Source organism: Macrobrachium rosenbergii, chromosome 1 (assembly GCF_040412425.1).
Source record: "Macrobrachium rosenbergii isolate ZJJX-2024 chromosome 1, ASM4041242v1, whole genome shotgun sequence".
Taxonomy (NCBI): domain Eukaryota; kingdom Metazoa; phylum Arthropoda; class Malacostraca; order Decapoda; family Palaemonidae; genus Macrobrachium; species Macrobrachium rosenbergii.
In genome coordinates, this window is record NC_089741.1 from 58,020,964 (window position 1) to 58,043,386 (window position 22,423).

At 36.3% G+C, this 22,423-nt stretch overlaps 1 protein-coding gene across 7 annotated transcripts in view; it reads right to left on the reverse strand.

Moving 5' to 3' along the window:
- Positions 1–22,423, reverse strand: part of LOC136838704 (regulator of G-protein signaling 7-like) — a 187,863-nt gene that overhangs the window by 9,517 nt on the left and 155,923 nt on the right. For all 7 annotated transcript variants that reach the window (XR_010853092.1, XR_010853093.1, XR_010853090.1 and 4 more), the window contains 7 exons: positions 18,714–18,838; positions 17,528–17,626; positions 15,316–15,542; positions 13,846–13,959; positions 12,051–12,176; positions 7,131–7,317; positions 3,530–3,622 (listed from right to left, as the gene is read on the reverse strand). Coding sequence is in view for 3 of the 7 variants with exons in the window: in XM_067104135.1 (XP_066960236.1) it covers positions 3,530–3,622; positions 7,131–7,317; positions 12,051–12,176; positions 13,846–13,959; positions 15,316–15,542; positions 17,528–17,626; positions 18,714–18,838 (971 nt within the window). In the remaining 4 variants the exon portion in view is untranslated. The remainder of the gene's footprint in view (positions 1–3,529; positions 3,623–7,130; positions 7,318–12,050; positions 12,177–13,845; positions 13,960–15,315; positions 15,543–17,527; positions 17,627–18,713; positions 18,839–22,423) is intronic.

Here is a 22,423-nt window from a genome sequence, read left to right on the forward strand (position 1 = left end):
TTCATGCACCGAATTAATTACTCATTGCTTTAAACATTAAGTAAAACAAGAACTTTATATCAGTAGACAGTGAAATATCTTTTCTAGCCTTTATTATATTTTTTTTAGTTTTTTCAAATTGCAAAAGAAAATTATGCTAGGAAAAAAGCACAGGGTAAAGTCTATAGTTTTTAGCTGATGCACACAGATGTACATTTCTGAAAAACAACAGTGAAGCCTCTTATGGGTAAAAAGCTCGACTTTGTGAATTATGAAGAAATTAAATTATAATTTTACTTATTATCGTAATTAGAATCTGGTACGAAGACTGCAGAATATTCATCATATCCGTTTGACAACCAGAATATGAGTTGTGCAAATGTTGCATTTCTTGTTAGCAATTTTGCTCCATTCAGACGTCTGCTCTTTCTTTGGAATTTCCAGAAGTTCAAAACTCATATAGAAAGAACACGTCTAAGTCTTTAAGAGAAATTTGTACTGAGGAAACTAATGACTAACATATCCCTTGCAATTCAAGTTACAGAAAAAATTTAGTAAATGTTATCTACTATTATGTGTAAGAACAATTAACTGGAAACGAACAACCCCGTGAAATGTAATAGAGAGCAGAGGCTTTCTTTTCACAGTGATGAAGCCTCAACTCATTCCTCTCACTGCCTTCGACCCGTCGTTATTTCAGAAATGGTACATCCCTCGTCATTCAAGAATGAGAGGTAATGTTTGCAGAGTAATTGTATATATACATATGACAGTCTGAAATTATGCAACAATGCAAGATGGAAGCAGATATATATTTTCTTTTGCAAAAATAACAGAGAAATGGAGGGAGGAAAGCTTTGGGACATAATAAAACCAGCCTAGTCAAATTAAAGGCAATCATGATAAGTGCTATTGTTAGGCACTGAAACGGTTGCAGAAAGTAGTCTTGCGTAAGATTCACTGCCAAAGTTGTTTGAATGAAAAGGTCAGATTTAGTGTCTGTCAGATTAGGTCAGATCTCCAACATATTAAGTTATTCTTAATCACATTGGTTATGAATACATCTAATATTCATGAAAATCACATCACTCTCAGATTTACAGATTCTGAGCAATGCCCTCCTCCTATACTCACATATGGCTAAAAGGAAATTACTTAGTTTCCAGCAAAAGCTGCATTTAAAATAACGCAATAGAGTGATTCAGTTATGACATCATTGTTATTTGAAAAGCCCTCTTGTATATTCGTAGACTTTCTTCCTATGGTAACAAATAGAACGATTCATGCTGTGGGTGCATTCTATTTGCACAAGCATAAATTATTCCGAGACCTTCAACATTCAAAAGCATCTATTATATCAAACAATGTACCTTTCAAATGTCAACGTTTCCCTCTCCCTTTCAATTTGTTTCTTTCACCAACTTTCTGCCTCCTGAGTCATTTATTTACCCATAATCCTACCTTAAAAATACGTCTGTTATCTTCAACATTCTACTTTATAAATGCGATATGATCACAACATCCCTCTACTCAGATGCTTTTGTTTTCCCCAAAATGATGCTTTTTAAATCTGCGGTGACTCCTACCGCTGCAGTTCAACTCCAGAGATTTTATACCTTTCACAGTTATGATCGTAATGTTCTGCCTTTCAAAAGTATATGTGGTCCCAAGATTCTTGGCTTCAAATGTGTTATGTGATCCCAAGAGTCTTGGCTTCAAATGTGTTATTGATCCCAAAATTCTGCCTTTTCAAATGTAATTGCTCTCCAGTGGTTTTGTTTCCCAACATTTTGTCCTTCAAATGTGTAATTTTCTCCAGTCTCCAACCGTCCAAGTGTGCCTGTTAAAGAGATCATTCTAACTTCCAAATTTAGTTGTTTTTAGTGTATCAACACCGGAAGGAACTATATCTGATACAAAGTCTAACGCTTAAAGTTACATAAAAGCACACAATCACACAGATGCACACATACGCAAAACTATCATCGGGCATTTGAGAGCGACAGATATGAAGCCAGGTATCTTGTCCCTTATCTATACAGAATTGTACATTATTCTGTATACTATGGTCTTATTTACTTTACACTAACATTATAGTTCAATCAGATTTCAGAATAAAGTCGGTCATGAATAAAAGAACTTTTTCAGTTCTATTAATTTGCGAAGCGTTTATGTCCAGTAAATTTTTTGAATGGAAAATCTCTCTCTCTCTCTCTCTCTCTCTCTCTCTCTCTCTCTCTCTCTCTCTCTCTCTCTCTCTCTCTCTTAATTCTTCTTTTGATATTTCATCATCATTCATCACTATCCTTTGTAGCCATAGATGAATGCAGGAAGAACAGGTGTGAAGGGGATCACTCAGAATATTAAGGTTAATTAATATCCTCTTCAGTTATTATGATATTAATAAGCAACTTTAGATAAAGCAACTCTAGAAGTATTTAAAAGGGGGAAAACTCTTACAAACTTATTTATCGCGTGAGAAAGAAGATGAATTACAAATTCCCTAAGGATATCAAAATTTAACAGAGGGTAAAAAATATGTCATTATAACTGAAAAATGACACTTGTTTTAGACTTATCTATAAAGCAATGGACTGACCTCTCATTGCACACAGATCAAAAGTGCTAAGAATTCTGCATACCCTGCAACTACTGCTAAACACCAAGATTAAGTACTGTACTCGATACAAAAGTCGAAGCAAAATGACTAAAAATGGAAACCAAAGACAGTCAATAGATACTCAAAAGGAAACAAAGGCCTAAGGATTGAAAATGGGAAGTGATCCAAATGTCAGGTGATCTGACAAAATACTTGGGCCATAGTGATACAAAACTACACATTGATGGTCAAGTGTTGGAAAAGTACACACACTATAAAAGGTCAATGACAGTGTTCTATACAATACTGACAGTTAGTACAAAGTTGCAAATTTTTAGAAATGATATATTTTACAATATTTGAGAGAAAGCAAAGTCTTGTAAAAATCTAGATGTAGCTATCTCACAAAACTAATTCATAAGGGAAATGTCCAAAGCTTTAAGTTAATACGCTTATTTAACTAAAATGTTTAAGAAAAATATCAGTTTATCATTACAAATTCAAAGAATTTCTTAACCAGAGAAAGACAGTATAGTAGTTTGACAAGGCAAAATATAGACGAATTCCTTAAGTGTAGAAAGTTACTAAAATCATTGTTAACCAAATAATACTCAGCGAAAGATCATATTATGTTGAAAATAATGTGACATTGTTTTAAATATGACAATAGTAATGTTGTAAAATGCTCTGTACAAAAATTAAATTCACCATGCATATGAAATATATACTTAATTCGCTTCACTTTTATAGGAACACAATTTATCTTTTTACAGTTAATAATACACAAATTCTGTACATACTGAAAAACTTATTTAGAAAGGAATACTGAGACACAAACTTAAAAACTGATCCAGAAAGGAATAACATTACGTTAATCAAAGGAAATTTAACTGAGCTTGAATTATGAGCAAAAGGAACGTCAACTCCATAGCTACCGAGACAAAGACAAACCTTTTTCCGACTGCCAGAGAGGAATTCTTTGTACATTTCTGAGCGCAGATACCGAGAGTAGCTGTCAGACTTCATTAGGTGATAGAGATGAGCCTGTGGAAAGGAATTTCAGAGGTAACATCTGCTGGGAGTAATTGCCATTAACGTTTGTTTAATCAACGTCACTCACCGCATGGCTACTTTCCCGGGGAATATTTTGACAAAGTCAATAAGAATGTGATTTTGAAATATATTAATTGCAAAGGTGTATTTAGTTTATAGATGTTACAAGTTACACTAGTGTATGGAGAATTTTGTGTATTTTTGTTAAAATCTTTAGGCTCTTAAAAACTTTTTTGGAAGGGGACTACAATTTGATGAAGGCCGCTCAAGGCATAAGTGCTTTCTAAAATAACACTTTTACATTACTCGTTTTATGAAGCTTACTCAAGGCATGGCTGCTTTCCTAGGAATACTTGTATAAAATATATGTTTGACAAAGCCCGTTCCAGGCTTTGCTGCTTTCACAGGGAATACCTTCACCAAACACGTGTTAAATGAAGACCTCTTAGGGCATAGCTGCTCTCCCAGTAAATACCTTCGCACAACACATACCTGCTGGAGATCATTAAAGACATTGCTTTTTCAACGCTCTTGTGTTAAGCAATTCACCATGTTATATAGACGTAAATGTTATTTAGGCACTCAGTAGCTTTCGCATTTATTTTTCCGAGGGCACCATCAGAGAGTAGTTCTTCGTTGGGCGAGTCGGTAGAGTTGTGGGCTAGCACTCGCTAGGCCCGAGTTCGAGTCTCCGGCCGGCTAATGAAGAATTGGGGGAATTTATTTCTGGTGATAGAAATTCATTTCTCGCTATAATGTGGTTCGGATTCCACAATAAGCTGTAGGTCCCGTTGCAAAGTAACCAATTGGTTCTTAGCCACGTTAAATAAGTCTAATCCTTCTGGCCAGCCCTAGGAGAGCTGTTAATCAGCTCAGTGGTCTGGTAAAACTAAGGTATGCTTAACAATCAGAAAGTGATGAAACTCTAAAAAGACCAGGGCGTCTGAAGTATATCGGATGATGTGAATCTGCATGAGTAAATGGTTAATGATAGGTGTGCCCAAATTAGGTTTTTTTTCTGAGTATACTCTTTCATTTCTTTTATTTCTACTATGTAAGGGATGTGTCTTGGAAACGCATATCAAAGTCATTATTTTCTGAGAAAATGTGCGCTTGCTCTGCCTATGGAAAGGAAGAAGAGTAACCACGAAGAAATTTGCTTCGGCGCCAAAGTTTTCTGAAAAGATGAGTGAACGGGTCGTCTCGTCAACATTACTGAAGTTCAAGTTTATAAGTTTAAGCGAAGACTTAATGCGATTCACCATTTCCTTAGTTCCCTTGAATTTATATCGTTATTGTTGTGTGCATATTTTCGCTCATTTGTTAAGTTAGCCTTGTTTTTTTCAATATTTCATTCGTTTCGTTTTCTCATTTCTAGCAAACGTGTGTTCAATTTTTATTATCTGGTTTTTCATGGCAATGGCCTTTTTGATCTGTTCCACTGAAATGTTTGTCAATTTTTAATACTGGCGTCATTCCCTATCAAGGGGTTATATATTACAAGCTTAACTCTAATAATATACTTCCTTCCACCACACAGGAAGAGCATGCCACCCTTTCCCAATGGTGTCCTTTTCTCAACCATTGTCTGATGCTGTCCTTTCCCAAACTGGCGTACTCCTCATAGTCTAATGACGCCAGCTTCTTTACTTGGCGCAGTTCTCTCGTCTGTTGGTATCCTTGTCTCATCTTCGAGTTTCCTACCCTTGTCTCATTGTCCCTTTCTCAACCTTGGATTTCCCACACTTACCTAAAATCCTTTTCCATTCCGGGAGTATCTTGCCCTTTCCTGGTGGTGTGTCTTTTCTCCAAATGAAGTATCCAGTCTTTGTCTCATGCTGGAGTATTCCATCCTTGTTTAATTAATTGTGCCCTATTCTCAAAATGAAGTAGCTCACCACTGTCTATAAGAGTCCTTCCCTCCACCTGGTGTTACCATTTCCTCGTTGGACGAATCGGTAGAGTTCTCAGCTAGCACTCTGCTAAGCCCGAGCTCAAGTCTCCGACCGGCCAATGAAGAATTAGAGGAATTTATTTCTGGTGATAGGCACTTATTTCTCGGTATAATGTGGTTCGAATTCCACAATAAGCTGTAGGTCCCGTTGCTAAGTAACCAATTGGCTCTTAGCCACGTAAAATAAATCTAATCCTTCGGGCCAGCCCTCTCTAGGAGAGCTGTTAATCAGCTCAGTGGTCTCGTTAAACTAAGGTGTTACCTTGAGTCCATGTAAGTAACTGTGGTCCTCAATACGTTCCCATTATAATACTCATCATACCACGGTGATATATTTGTGAATCCACATTGCTTTCGTGCCTGCACGCTTGATGTCTCTTTTACGTGAAGGCTGGCAGGATAAGCAATATATGCCCTTAACTTTCATCAGCCTGAAGGAAAGTTCAATCACATATTCGGGGACGAGAAGAAAGCTTTTGTATCTGGCCCTGATCTGGAAGAAAGTTGCTTCGTCTGTCGTTGGCCTTGATTCATTATGTCAGCCTTTAAAGAAAGTTGCTTCATCTATCCCCTGATAACGAAGAAATTGCTTCATGTCCTCCTGATCGGAAGAAAAGCGTTTCATCTGTCCTTAATCAAAAGAAAGTTTCTTTACCCGGTCTGAAATTAAGTTGCTTGATCTAACCCATGACCGAAATAAACTAGCGTTCACTATATATCCCTAATAGAGAGAAAGTTATCTTCTCACTGACCTGGAGAAGATAAGTTATCATAATCAGTCCTTAATATGAAAGCTGGATTATTTAAACCAGGAGTGAAACAGTCTCAGAGACCAGATATCTGGAAATCATGAACACAACAATCATCCGGCATGTGGAATTCTCACTCTTTCTCTGTGTCTCGTATCTTTCAGCCTAAGGATCCGGCATGTGGAATTCTCACCGTTTCTCTTTCTCGTATCTTTCAACCTAAGAATCCGGCATGTGGAATTCTCAGCCTTTCTCTATGTCTCGTATCTTTCAGCCTAAGAATCCGACATGTGGAATTCTCACCATTTCTTTGTGTGTCTCGTATCTTTCAACCTGAGAAGCTGATCACGATGCTTCTCCCATGGTATCCGAGATTGTTGTCGTTACAGAATAAAAACTTGATGCGTGATGTCATAACTGTTTGTTTGTTTGTTTGTATATCATTTATGCACACCTCAGTAAATGAAGCTTTCACATCATTGTATAACTACCCATGCGTACCATTGCAAGTTAATCTACTACTATCAGTATAACTGATCCTGTTTACTTTTATACACACATGTAAATGAACATTTTCAAACTTATGTCAGCCAACTTATCGGCATATGTGTTAGTGAACGTATTTGCATTTATGTAAATAAATTTATCTTTACATATGTAAATGAACTCACCTACATATACAGTAATTAGATTAATTTTATGATATTCTCTACTCTCATGTCAATGAACCTGTACTTAGTAAACCAAACTATTTAAATTTATGCAAATGAACCTGTCTGCATCATACGATACTCACAGCAGCTGCATCGAAAGTCCAGCGATCTCTGTTCTGCATATTTTTTTTCGTAATGTTCATAGATTTGGAGTCGATGTTGACTGGCACCGGAGCGTTCGGAGCGAGGAACTCATCGAATATGGCTTGGACCTTATCGTGGACGTCCTTCTGCGGCAGGCACTTCAGCTCCTGGACTGCGTTGAGGAACCTGCAGTAGCACCAGCAGTCTTCAGGTGTGGGTCGTGTTTAAAGGCAGGCGAGAAACATGAGCAGTAACTTGAAAGAATGCAAAGTTACCTCCACTCATCTTGTCTCAAAGGCTAAAGAATTGATTAAGTGGTAGTGCTCCTCATAAAAATCATGATTAAGTTAAATATGACTCCCAGTCACCTTGTAAGGTGGTGTGATGCCAGAGTCAAGATATGTATAAATGAAATTGTATCTTTTGTTCAGACTTTAACATCTGATATTATGCACTCTGGTAATCCTCTATGTTGCAAAGTCAGACTAGAGAATTGCAAGTCACAATAAATTTTCAAATACTATGAAAGATTAAATAACACTTTCAGCATTCTACCAAAGCACTGTAAAGCTATCCTAAAAAAATTGTATGGATGATAGCAGATGGCCAAAGATATCTAAAAAGGCTATATTACCTCCAGTAATCTCGTTCGCTGCAAAGCCAAATCAAAGAATTTTACAAGTGATACTTTCCAAACAAAAACGTTTGAAAATGCTATGTAACCTTCAACAATCATATATGTAATATCAAAGAATCATATAACTGTTGCTATATTTACAACGCAAAATATAAGATAAGTAGAACGTTTGTTTCAATGATCTTGCATTATGATGCAAAGTCAGAAAAAAGAATTGTAGAGCTGATATTTCACTTATGAAATAAAATATGGAAATATCTGATTTTCTTGCGTATGAGATTTAAGAAAAACCTCGAAAGTCGTCGCAAATAAAATTACCAGTTAGCTGAATATGGTGCACGAAGTATATTGGGCATCTCATATATTAATAAAGAAATCTATAACAAAGTTGAGTTTGAAGAAATAAAGATCTCTAAGTACAATTACATAATTATAGATTTCAAGTGAATAAATCTGCACATGTATTTCAACTTTCGATGCCCTCGTTCAGTGTATTAAGATCAAACACTGCAAAACCACTTATAAATTGTTTGGCAGCTCCTGTAAGATTAACAAAAGATATATATATCTATATGCCACTAGATATTTTTACATTTGGGGTACGTGATTGTTTTTGCGTCGGGAATACTGGTAAACAGTTTCATACAAAAAGCGTTTCATTGCTTGCAACATTTGTTAGCCAGTTCTCAAGAACATTTGATAATTCATCATTTGACAACTAAGTTTCATTTTGAAAACTGATTTAATGAACAGCAAGCAGAACAAATAAAAAAGAACAAAAGGGCTGAGATATTATCATCTTAATAGAGTTTTCATAAGTATTCAGACTCTGTGAGGTCACTTTCCGTATTTGTCAATCAATAAGTAAATTAATAATTTGACCTAGTTTTCTGCGTTCTTATTCACAGACATGAAAAAGTGGACTGAATACTTTTTTCAATATCTTGTGAAGGAAGAGTCTGCACATCCAAGACTTTTGAATGCAAATTATATCTAAGTATTCATATAAAAAGTTAATAAAAAAAATATTCCTCGATTGTAAATATGCGCATCACAAGTCTATGATGAGACGAACAACTGATATATCAGACAAGAAACGCCTAACTCTCTTTACATACGGACGCATCAAATCATTCTAAAAGAAAAGGAAAATCATAAAAGCTTTGCCTATGTTACTGCCGTTTATGAAGAAAAATAAATGCTCCATAGCTATAAAAGAAAATTAAACATAGCGTAAACTAGAATGTCTTAAACAAACCCATATGATGAAGGCCAGTCAGATCATATTTACTATCGCGGAAATATATTAATCCTACACATGTCATGACAGCAGGCCAACACAGCTGCTTATTCATGGAATATTCAACAAAACACATGTTTAATGAAGGCAGCTTAAGACATAGCTGTTTTCACAGGCGATATCTAAGCCGAATATATTTCCTAAATGCAGTTCAAGGCACAACCAATTTCCCATGGAATATTCTGACCTAAATCACGATTCATGAAGGATAATGGAGAGAGAAAGACTTGGAATATTATTCCAACGAAACAGATGCCCAATAAAGATCGTTCAGGACATCGGGAAGACTCTGGAAAATATAAACTTAGTAAATATTCAGTGAAGGTCACTCGGGACAAAAAAACGATCTCAGATCATACTAACCCAGCGACGTATGTTCTAGGAAGGTCACTCAGAACAAGAAAACAAACTTGGATTATCTGAACCAAGCGAAAGGTTACACAGAACAAGAAAACAACTCAGCCTATCTGAACCAAGTGAAACGTTGCTCAGAACAAAAAAAAACAAACTTGGATTATCTGAACCAAGCGAAAGGTTACACAGAACAAGAAAACAACTCAGCCTATCTGAACCAAGTGAAACGTTGCTCAGAACAAGAAAACAAACTTAGATTATCTGAACCAAGAGAGAGGTTACTCAGAACAAGAAAACAACTCAGCCTATCTGAACCAAGTGAAACGTTGCTCAGAACAAGAAAACAAACTTACATTATCTGAACCAAGAGAGAGGTTACTCAGAACAAGAAAACAACTCAGCCTATCTGAACCGAGTGAAACATTGCTCAAAACAAGATAACAAACTTAGACTATCTGAACCAAGCGAGAGGTTACACAGAACAAGAAAACAACTCAGCCTATCTGAACATGTTGCTCACAACGAGAAAACAAACTTAGATTATCTGAACCAAGAGAGAGGTTACACAGAACAAGAAAACAACTCAGCCTATCTGAACCAAGCGAAACGTTACTCAGAACAAGAAAACAGACTTATATTATCTGAACCAAGTGAGAGGTTACACAGAACAAGAAAACAACTCAGCCTATCTGAACCAAGTAAAACGTTGCTCAGAACAAGAAAACAAACTTACATTATCTGAACCAAGCGAAAGGTTACACAGAACAAGAAAACAACTCAGCCTATCTGAACCAAGTGAAACGTTGCTCAGAACAAGAAAACAAACTTACATTATCTGAACCAAGAGAGAGGTTACACAGAACAAGAAAACAACTCAGCCTATCTGAACCAAGTGAAACGTTGCTCAGAACAAGAAAACAAACTTACATTATCTGAACCAAGAGAGAGGTTACAGAACAAGAAAAACAACTCAGCCTATCTGAACTGAAAGGTTCCAAGAAAACAAACTGATTAAACTTTACTCCAGAACAAGAAAACAAACAAGAAAACAAACTTACATTATCTGAAACAAGAAACAACTCAGCCTATCTGTAAAGGTTACACAGAACAAGAAACAAACTTAGATTATCTGAACCAAGTGAGAGGTTACACAGAACAAGAAAAACAACTCAGCCTATCTGAACCAAGTGAAAACGTTACTCAGAACAAGAAACAAACTTACATTATCTGAACCAAGTGAGAGGTTACACAGAACAAGAAAACAACTCAGCCTATCTGTACCAAGTGGAACGTTACTCAGAACAAGAAAACAAACTTAGATTATCAGAACCAAGTGAGAGGTTACACAGAACAAGAAAACAACTCAGCCTATCTGAACCAAGTGAAACGTTACTCAGAACAAGAAAACAAACTTACATTATCTGAACCAAGTGAGAGGTTACACAGAACAAGAAAACAACTCAGCCTATCTGAACCAAGTGAAACGTTACTCAGAACAAGAAAACAAACTTAGATTATCAGAACCAAGTGAGAGGTTACACAGAACAAGAAACAACTCAGCCTATCTGAACCAAGTGAAATGTTACTCAGAACAAGAAAACAAACTTACATTATCTGAAACCAAGTGAGAGGTTACACAGAACAAGAAAACAACTCAGCCTATCTGAACCAAGTGAAACGTTACTCAGAACAAGAAAACAAACTTAGATTATCTGAACCAAGTGAGAGGTTACACAGAACAAGAAAACAACTCAGCCAATCTCAGAACCAAGGTGAATGTTACTCAGAACAAGAAAACAAACTTAGATTATCAGAACCAAGTGAGAGGTTACACAGAACAAGAAAACAACTCAGCCTATCTGAACCAAGTGAAACGTTACTCAGAACAAGAAAACAAACTTAGATTATCTGAACCAAGTGAGAGGTTACACAGAACAAGAAAACAACTCAGCCTATCTGTACCAAGTGGAACGTTACTCAGAACAAGAAAACAAACTTAGATTATCAGAACCAAGTGAGAGGTTACACAGAACAAGAAAACAACTCAGCCTATCTGAACCAAGTGAAACGTTACTCAGAACAAGAAAACAAACTTAGATTATCTGAACCAAGTGAGAGGTTACACAGAACAAGAAAACAACTCAGCCTATCTGAACCAAGTGAAACGTTACTCAGAACAAGAAAACAAACTCAGATTATCTGAACCAAGTGAGAGGTTACACAGAACAAGAAAGCAACTCAGCCAATCTGAACCAAGTGAAATGTTACTCAGAACAAGAAAACAAACTTACATTATCTGAACCAAGTGAGAGGTTACACAGAACAAGAAAACAACTCAGCCTATCTGAACCAAGTGAAATGTTACTCAGAACAAGAAAACAAACTTAAAATATCTGACCAAACGACAGATGTGCTAGGAAGGCCATTCAAAACAAGAAAATAAAATTAGATTATCTGAATCAAACGAAAGGTTACTCAGAACAAAAAAACAAACTTAGATTATCTGTAAAGGACAGATGTTCTAGAAAGGTCCCTCGGAACAAGAAAATAAACTTAGGTTATCTGCACCATGCGACATGTGTTCTAGGAAGGTCACACATAGCGCTCAGGCTGCCTTTCCCAACTCACATAAGATTCTCTGCACTGAACTCCTTCTCCAGGAACTTAACGAATTGTTCCCTGCCCAGGGGATCCTTCAGGAGCTCTTGAACACTGAAGGCCCACCGCCTGACTCGTTTCGCCGGGATCTCTTTCCTGTAAAAGAATATAAATATATTTCTCGATCCATTTATTATATATACACATTTACATAAACACACATACTGTACTGTACACACACACGTGTATGTATATATATTATATATATATATATATATATATATATATATATATATATATATATATATATATGTATCACACATTACCACAGGTGAAAAATAAGAACGGGGGTGTAGGTCCTGACCGGTTTCGACTTTATTTTTTCAAGCCACTGACGAAGGACTGATACAGAGTATGAGAAGTCACAAATATATATACAAGAACAGTACTGACGAACATACACTACCGTTAGAGACTACATACTGTACTGATCTTGTAGTATATATATTTGTGACTTCTCATACTCAATGTCAGTCGTTCGTCAATGGCTTGATATAAAAGTCGAAACCGGTCAGGACCTACACCCCGTTTCTTATCTTTCACCTGTGGTAATGTGTGATAAATGAATCACGTACAAAAGTGATAATAATCATATATATATATATATATATATATATATATATATATATATATATATATATATATATATATATATATATATATATATATAAATATATATATATATATATATATATATATATATATATATATATATATTACATATGGACTTACTTTATGTATATAGTTGCTAACACAGATATATAAAACAAACCCATTCCTCTTATCCATTCTGTTATGACATTTCCCTCAGCTTTATTTGTAATTTGCTTCTTTACCTTAAATCCTACACAGTCACTTTTACATTACTTTTTATTTGCATAAACCAATTGCCTTTTTCAACATTCAGATCAGCCTTCCTTCTTCCCTTCGTTCAACATGCTGTTTGAAAACTTACTTCCCAGACACAGGAATGTATTCTCATCAGGCAGCTTTGTGTGTGTGTATGTGTATGTATATATATGTACAGCATATATATATATATATATATATATATATATATATATATATATATATATATATATACAGTATATATATGTATATGTATATTCAAATACATATGACTGTGTGCTTTGTAAGACAGTTAGACAGATACACACATACACACACACACACACACACACACACACACATATATATATATATATATATATATATATATATATATATATATATATATATATATATATATATATATATATATATATATATATTATATATATATATACACATATATATGTACATATATACATTTTATATGTATGAATATATTATTATTATTATTATTATATTATTATTATTATTATATATATATATATATATATATATATATATATATATGTATATATATATATATATATATATATATATATATATATTTATATATATATATATATATCATATATATATATATATATATATATATATATATATATATATATATATATATATATATATATATAGAGAGAGAGAGAGAGAGAGAGAGAGAGAGGAGAGAGAGGGAGAGAGAGAGATCACCGTGATAAGAAAGATTCATATTAACTCCAAAGGTTCACAACAATGCCCTTAAGTTAGCAAGACGGTTTCAGAAAACTCCTAACCATTTCTGACAACCAGAAATGGCGCAAACCCCTCCATAAAGGCAGAATAGATTGAGGAAGAGAAAAACGCCATCAATCGAAGAGAGAGGCTACACAAGGAGACTTACGCTAATTTTTCAACCTCCCAGAATTCCGGACAGTCTGTTATCCAGGGGTTTGGGGGGTCGGGGTGTGTTATAAAAGGGTCGTATTCTTGGTATTGTTCCCAGTAGCTGATGAACCTGAGGAGGAAGAATGGATATTTTAACTCTGAATTCCTTGTTTTCTTTTCCCCCTCTTTTTTTTATGCCTTTGAATAAGACAATAAATATTCTACAATGAATAAGAGTTCACTTTCTGAGAATGTAGGACCCCTTTACTTAGGAAATGAACACTCTTCTCAGACTTCCCCTACCTGAGGAAAAAGGGCCTATTAACCAAGAAATGATTCCCCGTACTGAGAAGTAAATGAACTTAACAACGGTAATAAAAATAATGTATATATTGTAAACACACCGTTTAGTGAGAAATTGTCCATTCTAAACAAAGGAAATTCATAGACTTCACCTACAATTTCAAAAGTTAAGTATACCTTAGTTTTACCAGACCACTGAGTTATGAAATGTGTCAATGTATGTATGGATTTACGTTTATTTCATCAATAAATATGTGTATGAATTTATGTATGAATGTGAATGTTAGATGAAGAATGAATGGGTGAAGGGTTGTGAGAATTGGTTTGAGTGTATGCATGGATTTGCATAATCAGCTAAATTGATACATTTTTGTAAGAATGCGTGCATGAAATCATATCAATGATTGTATGATTTCGTGCATGAATGCATGTATGAACATGTATACCACTGATGTAAGTGCATCATCTTAGACTATAGTAAGTATATGAACACTTGGATAAATATCTATGCACATAATATCTAAGAACAAATACATTTAAGATCTTATGGACGAATACTATTTATGAATGAACAGACTCAAACTGTTATTGCATGTATGATTTATGTCTTCATTCATGAATGCATTTATGAGTGTACGCCTCAAAATATGTATGTATGTATGTATGTATGTATGTATGTATGTATGTATGTATGTATGTATGTATGAGTCAGTGTTGCTAATTTATCGATTTTCGCACCAGATTTAGCGCGCTTTCAATTATTTCGGCACCCAAAAATTTTCGTTTGGCGCTGGCGCCTTTTTTAGCGCTTTTTGAGGAAAGAAGGTTTCTACATTAAATAGTATTCTTGCCATTAAATATGGATTGAAGATGCAGATGAGGACTTTATTGGAATGTTAGAAGACGTCTAAATTTAGCAGAACCACGTATATAACCTTTAATGATGATCAGTACACGTAAGTACAGCATAAGCTTTATTAATTACTGTTTATTTTTTATTTGGCGATTTTTTTACTGCATTAATTAGAAAGTCTAGCGCCTTTTTAGTGCCTTTGCGATCCACTTTTAGCGCTTTACTGTCAAATCGAGTTGGCAACACTGCTGAGTGCATTCAAATCGAGTTGGCAACACTGGTATGAGTGCAGCATGAGTGAACGAATGAGCAAGGTAAGGAGCCACTCACGACTCGGCCGCCTTCGACACTTTGAAGTTACATCTGTCGACCCTCATCTTCAGGATGTCGATGTCGTGTTTCAGCGTCTCGACGGGGCTGGTGATGTCGGTCTCGGAGACGGAGGGCGAGATGCGACCGCCGGCCACCCCGAGCACCCAGTGCCTCTGCGACTTGATGGGCTTGTTCATCCGACACGCCTTCTTGATGTCGATCTCCGTCGTGTTCACGCATCCCGGCTGAGGGACACGCAGTAGTAGTAGTAGTAGTAGTAGTAATAGTAGTAGTAGTAGTAGGAGACATGGTGTTAATAGTTACATTAAAAAGATAGTAAAGGCATAACTGCTGCGACAAGGCATTAGTAGTTGCAAACTCAATGACTGCAATTGTACGGATCTTTTTAGACTACTATTAACTATTATAGAAGCAGAGACAGTACAAACACTGGCATGAATAACAATAGTGTGTTCCATCAAAATGGTGTCTTTCTAAAAAGAGCGTAGCCTTAAACTTATAACAAAATAGATGGTGATTTGCTTTAAAAGTTAAATATCGGCTTTCCCTTAGATTAAGGCTCCCATCCCTTTTCCTTCCCATCATCAACAACCCCTCCCCCCCCTCCCGTTTCTTTTCTTCTCCTAGGATAAGGAGTACAAAATTGATGACGTTGCATGTCACTTCAACCTCCGTATTCGGAAAAAAATATTTGTGAATGATTCCGTCTACGAAACAGACAAGTAGGAATTCGGGTATCTTGCCTTTCTTACCTTCCCATAAGAAAACCTGGAGAGGCGTTTCCGCAGTACGCTTTGTACAGAATTTAAAAGAACAGTCATTTAAGAACTACTCCACAGATTGGCCTCTTGAACACCCAGTGACATCGACACTTCGAAATTTAAGTAGACTTCGCTATAACTTTCGATAAGGTTGATCAATGATTACGCAACTAGTTCAAAGAGAAGAAAATAGGTAGACCCAGACGAGCCTCGTTAGCCACGCAATTCACTATCGCAACGGGAGCTTCAAGTATCAAAGACTGGAACACTTTCCAACCAAGCAAAGTCATTCCATGTAGTACTGGAGAATGCTAAAGTGAAAGAGATTTGAAGTTCTTTGCTCAGACTTGACTAAAAAGAGAATTAAAGTTTACCCCCATGTTAGGTCAGCTGTTATCGCTTACACTGACCAGTTTTCATTAATAATAATATAATATTGATGTGCTTTGTTGCAGAAAGTATTTCCTTAATACGTTTTCATCGAAAAGTCACATTGTAACCATATGCTTTGCTCCAAAAACCAATTCTTCAATAATTTGCTTTGGTGCGGAAAGTAGCTCCTTCGCGATACGATTTGCCCTCCACAGAAAAATTTGTGCTAGAAAGTAACTTCCAAACGATAGGCTGTGTTTCAGAAAACATAATGCTACTGACGAACGATTTCACAGCGCCACATAACGAGTAACACTTGACCATTTAGTAGACCAGAATCTAGCACAGAAGTGGTGAGCATGAGTGCAGATCCATCAGCTAATATGAAACAAAGCAAAATTATTTTATCCTTTCTGTGATTGCTTTAAGTGAATATCTCAGGAATTCCTTGAAAACTACTTATGCTACTTTACTTTAACTAAGGCCTTTTTTCATCCCACTAAATTACATTGATTAGTCTACTTACAGCCCGTTAGAATACCTAGAAATGTCTAAAAGTAAAATCCGCTTGAAAAGTCGGAATATGTACGTTGATCATTCAACGAAAACTTCAGCACCTTCCTTGTAAAAGTTGTATTCGAGACTCAAAAAAGAAGTAGGAACCCCAGACGAAAAAGTAAGACAAAAGGATCAGCCATTTCGAGTTGAGCTAAATGAAGTCCAAACAGAGGAAGTGCTCATAACCGCGAAGTGCGCATCTCCTCGCCTTTATCTTTGGCTCCAGCATCCACGAAGTATATATAGGCTCAGTAACAAACCTCCCCCTTCCCCCCACCCCTCCTCCAACACAAACAAACTCTGACCTCTAGATCTCAAAAGAAGCGATGGAGGGGGATGGGGGGGTTGTGAGAATGTTTGTGAATAGTCGTGATTAAGTACATTCTCACACGCAAATGAATGCGTGCACACAGCCGCCCGCCTACGCGTGCACACAGAAATCAAAAGAGATAGGGTCTATCAAGTTCTAGGGAGTATCCCTTCCGCTCGCTAGGCCCCGAGTTGGGGCCTACACCTACCACCGGTCTGTGGACGTCCCAGAAGGCTCGCTCTTGAGAGTCTAGCACTTTTCTCTCCAGTTTATCTCTTTTCTTGTCGACTTTGCTCTGTGCCTCGGCCTGAAAGGAGAATAAAGGAGCTCCAGTTTACATTCATTCTTCGTTTAAGGACAAGTAATGTGTATTAAATGCGTGTGTGGCATTACAGAAATGGAGTAGTAACACATACAAGCTTTTATTGTTACTTAGGCTTCATGACAAAGACGGGAAGTGATACAAGTAAGGAGCGGAAATACAAGAGAAGGGTAACAATGGAGTTTTTTACGCTTAGCTAGTGACTTGACATAAAAAGTGGCAATACAAGTAAGGCTTGTGATACAGCTTCGTCGTGAAAATTCTAATAAGGATATTGATGCCATTAAGAGACAGATGCAGATCATTGCATCGTTGCGTCGAACATTCTCTTATAAAGCAAAAGGAAAATAAAAACTAAAACTATAGTTAAAATTTATGAAGTACGTCTCATTGTGATTCAGCATTGTTCTTTACTTATAAGTCTTATTGGTATTATTTTTGTTTAGCCATAATTCAGACTTATTTTACTCATTCCTATCTAATAGCCTCATCAGTATCATTTGCAGCCCTCGTGAACCATTTCCTCCAGTCATTTCCTTCACTTCTAAATATTATTAACCATAGATTTCCCTCCCTATAGTCATTAATTATGCCATTTATTTTTACAATTACTATTCTAATTTTTTGTTGTTTCTTACTAACCTTATCTTTTATATATATATATATATATATATATATATATATATATATATATATATATATATATATATATATATATATATATTAATTCTTTATTTATCTTATTCCATTTACATATAGTTCTGTTACTTCAGCTGTCATAATTGGCAATATTTCTCGAATGACCTATTGATTCCGTCACCTCTGACTTGCCTTAATTCTAGCTCTCTTAATTCCTACTATAATTGGCCCTATTTCCCAAGTTCCTAACCATTATTAATCGTATTTCTCTTACTTGTACCTTCACTGTCCTTATCTATACAGTCAGCTTACTCAGACTTCCACAAAGAATTAAATGCCCATATTGATACTCTTCGCTTTCAAACAAGTATTCTTGCTCCATTGATAACGTTCATTGAATCAACAAAGGCATTACAAAGACATTGCTTCTTACCTGCATGAAAATGAACTCCCATTTCCTGCTAAACATCTTTTGTAATCTTGCTAGATTCTCCGCCTCGTAGTCCGCCAGCTCCAACCTCGCTTTGTTTTGCATGGTTCTCTTGCACAAGTATACAGCTGTAAGAAGAAGAAGAAGAAGAGTTTGTTTACGTTTCGGATCTTCCCCATTTGCTCGCCCGATCATTCACCTCGAGAAAAGAAAGAGTCTTGAATTCTGATTTCGTAAGACTTGGGTCAAGTCTGTCTGCGTCTGCGTGCGTGTGTTTGTGTGTGCGCGCGTGTGTGTGTGTGTGTGTGGTCGTGTCTTTTGTATCAGTAAGTAAAGTCCAAAGAAAAGGACATTGTCAGTAACATTACTAATCATGTCAAAGATACAATCAGTAAAAGCACTGGTGACCGATCTTTTTGCTGAATATTCCTGAAAAGGGAAAACGAAAAACTTTGGAAACGAGATTGTAGGACATCATGACTGAGGATTTTCTTTCCTTTCCAGATCGACGCCGTCCCTGTCGGGGAGGACATGCGAACGGGTCATTTTGACAATGGGGCGTCCTGGCACATCGTTCACTAAAGAACTGACACGCATGTTATTTCCTTCGGAATATCTCAAGACAATGGACTTGTTATTTTTCAGTCTATCTTTCTGTCTATCCTGTATTTGGGTCTCTCTCTCTCTCTCTCTCTCTCTCTCTCTCTCTCTCTCTCTCTCTCTCTCTCTCTCTCTCTCTCTCTCTTACTTTGGTATTCTCTTTCTTTCCTTCCTTGCAATTTGAAGGCTTCTGAGCTTGTCCCATCATTTTCAATGACACAAGCAACAGCAACAACAACAATAACTACAGCAATAATAATTATAATATCCTTTAGAATCCAGAATGATTATCACATTTTTATAAAAACAACCACCGATTAAGAACGCTAAGTTATAAAAGCAGATGTAGAAGTAGCAGAACAAAGATCACTTAGAGTTTCCAGAATATCAGAGAGAATATACTGCAGACGCGGGCAAAAGACAGAGCAGAGAGAAAATTAATCATTTCAGGTTTAGCCCCTCAGGGAAATTTGACCCACTAACGTTAGAGATGACGATGACGGGGACGTTACGACCATTGTTAATGAGAATTGAGTAAAACTGACTTGTGACGACTTTCTTGGTCTAAGATTTAAATCATGTACTGAAGTTTCAGTACATTCGTAGAGAAGGCTTAAGTTTAGAAGAAATTATTGTACCGAAAAGGTCTGCAATAGTGAATCATGGTGCCATCTTGCAGTTGTATTCGTATCGTCCACGCATCAGACATGAATATGAATTTCGTCGGATTTCCTGTATCCCCTTGGCAAATCGGTCTCAGGAAATAACTGTTGTTGACAATCGGCGGCCACAAGGGAATTATGACCACCTTTTAAGAATTTAAAATAAAGAAAGTTGTCAAAATTTTCACTTGATTTCATTCAAGGAAAACTTTTAAACCTAAAATAACAGCAAATTCGTATCTGTTGGTTAGGTAGAGTCCTGAGGTCCATACCCTGCCTCCTGTCCCATTCACATTGTCCTAGACCAAAAGCACGTGCTGGCATAACACCGGCTTCACCTAAACTAAGCAGACAAGCAAAGAGCAAACTGATAAATTGGTTTCAACTAAAGTTCGTGTTAAAAGATTGCTGTATCTCATCCTAGTACCTCATTTTTATCTCGAGGCATCTTCCTGCAAGAAGCTCATGACTGACGTGTGTTCTCTCCTGTTGGCCTGATGGTGATGGTGTTGATAATCAATGAAACCTTCACCTTAATTAATCTTGTGTGTAAATAATCATTGGAAATTGATTAACGGACTTCGGACCATTTCCTCTCTCTCTCTCTCTCTGTCTCTATCTCTCTCTCTCTCTCTCTCTCTCTCTCTCTCTCTCTCTCGTGTTTGCGTTCTTTCTTTTGGAGTGAAAGAAAACTGTCTCTCTCCCCTATGTCGGTGTTCTTTCTTTCGAAATGAAAGAAAACTTGCTCTCTCTCTCTCTCTCTCTCTCTCTCTCTCTCTCTCTCTCTCTCTCTCTCTCACACACACACACACACACACACAAACACACACACACCCAGTAATCACCTATGAAAGAGACATGTAAATACATTCCCAGAATGATAATACCACAATGCTAAAGCAAAAGTAGCCATAATGCGTATGATTAACATAACCACACCAGAATTTATTCATAAAGAAAAAGACCAGCCACCCTGAGATATCGAGCACCGATCCTCGATCTGGGTAAAATGAAGCCAAGTTAAAAAGCAAACAATAGGAAGTCATCAATTCTCTCACTTATCGAGTTCTTGCATCGGCTCTCTTTATTGTCTCAGCCAAGGAAAGGAGCGTCGTTGTGTGTCTATCTATATGCCTTTCGGTTTGTCTATCTGTCAGTGATATATTCAACAGTTATATGCGAGTGAAATTATCAGTGGCTGTAGTTTTGTTATTCTGGAGGCACCCCTTTGTTGAGGGGTATATATATATATATATATATATATATATATATATATATATATATATATATATATATATATATATATATATATATATATATATATATATATATATATAGGAGCGCCTACAGTTTAGGTGGCCAAGGCTGTGGTGTAGGTTCCTACTAGGAAACTGGCGGACGAATACAAACAAGACAAACTTTTCCTGTAGTGCCAGGTCCTGACCTAACCAGATGTAACCAACCTAACCTAGCATAGGGCGGCGTGCCCTAACCTTGCCGGGCCTGGACGCCCCCAGAAAGCGTGGGGTCGCTGGGTCACAGAACTACTTACCTTGCTGGAGTTATTGTAGAGCGTGCAGAAGGTGTTATGTGGCCTGGCAACTGAAACTGTAACTACCCATATATATATATATATATATATATATATATATATATATATATATATATATATATATATATATATATATACAGCCACGAAGGAAAAGTGAAACAATGAGGTGCTAAGTACTTTCGTCTTATTGCCAAGACACGGTCACAGCAACTAAAGGTATACAGAGACAAGGGTGTATATATATAGTGGGTATAAGTCCTAAAGGAATACAAAAAGGTTGGGAGGTCACAGAGCGGTCAACGGATTAACATCGAAATCTACCTATTGGGAATCCTCTTTATTCTGGCTTTCAAATCCTTCTGGAACATATAATTTGTTACAGGGTCAAAAGAAAATAATCCTTGGCTTAAATTTAGGTTCTTCTCCTAGGTCAACTGAATCATAACAGATTCCAACAAGTTCCTGGAAATAGTTTCCTTGCTTCGTAGTATTACATTGTTTTGCGTCCAGTTTATTCTGTGGGACTTTTCACTTATATGCAAAAATAGAGCATTATTAGTCTGACCTGTTCTTACTGAATATTTGTGTTGTTTTAATCTGGTATTTAATTCTTTACCGGTCTGACCTAAGTAAAATAAATCACAATCCATACAAGGAACTTTGTATACAATATTGTTATCTTTTCGGGGGCTATTTTTTATAACCAGGTTTTTTATATTATTATGTGTGAAGGATACATTTGTATTAAAAAATTATAAAAAAGGGTTTTACAGCTTCAAATCCGATAAAATGTGGCAAACAAAGGGTGTTTGAGGACACTTTTTTCCGATTTTTCATAGAAAGTCTTTGTAGCTTCATTGTAACAAATATCCATAATGTGGGTTGGATAGCATAGATCT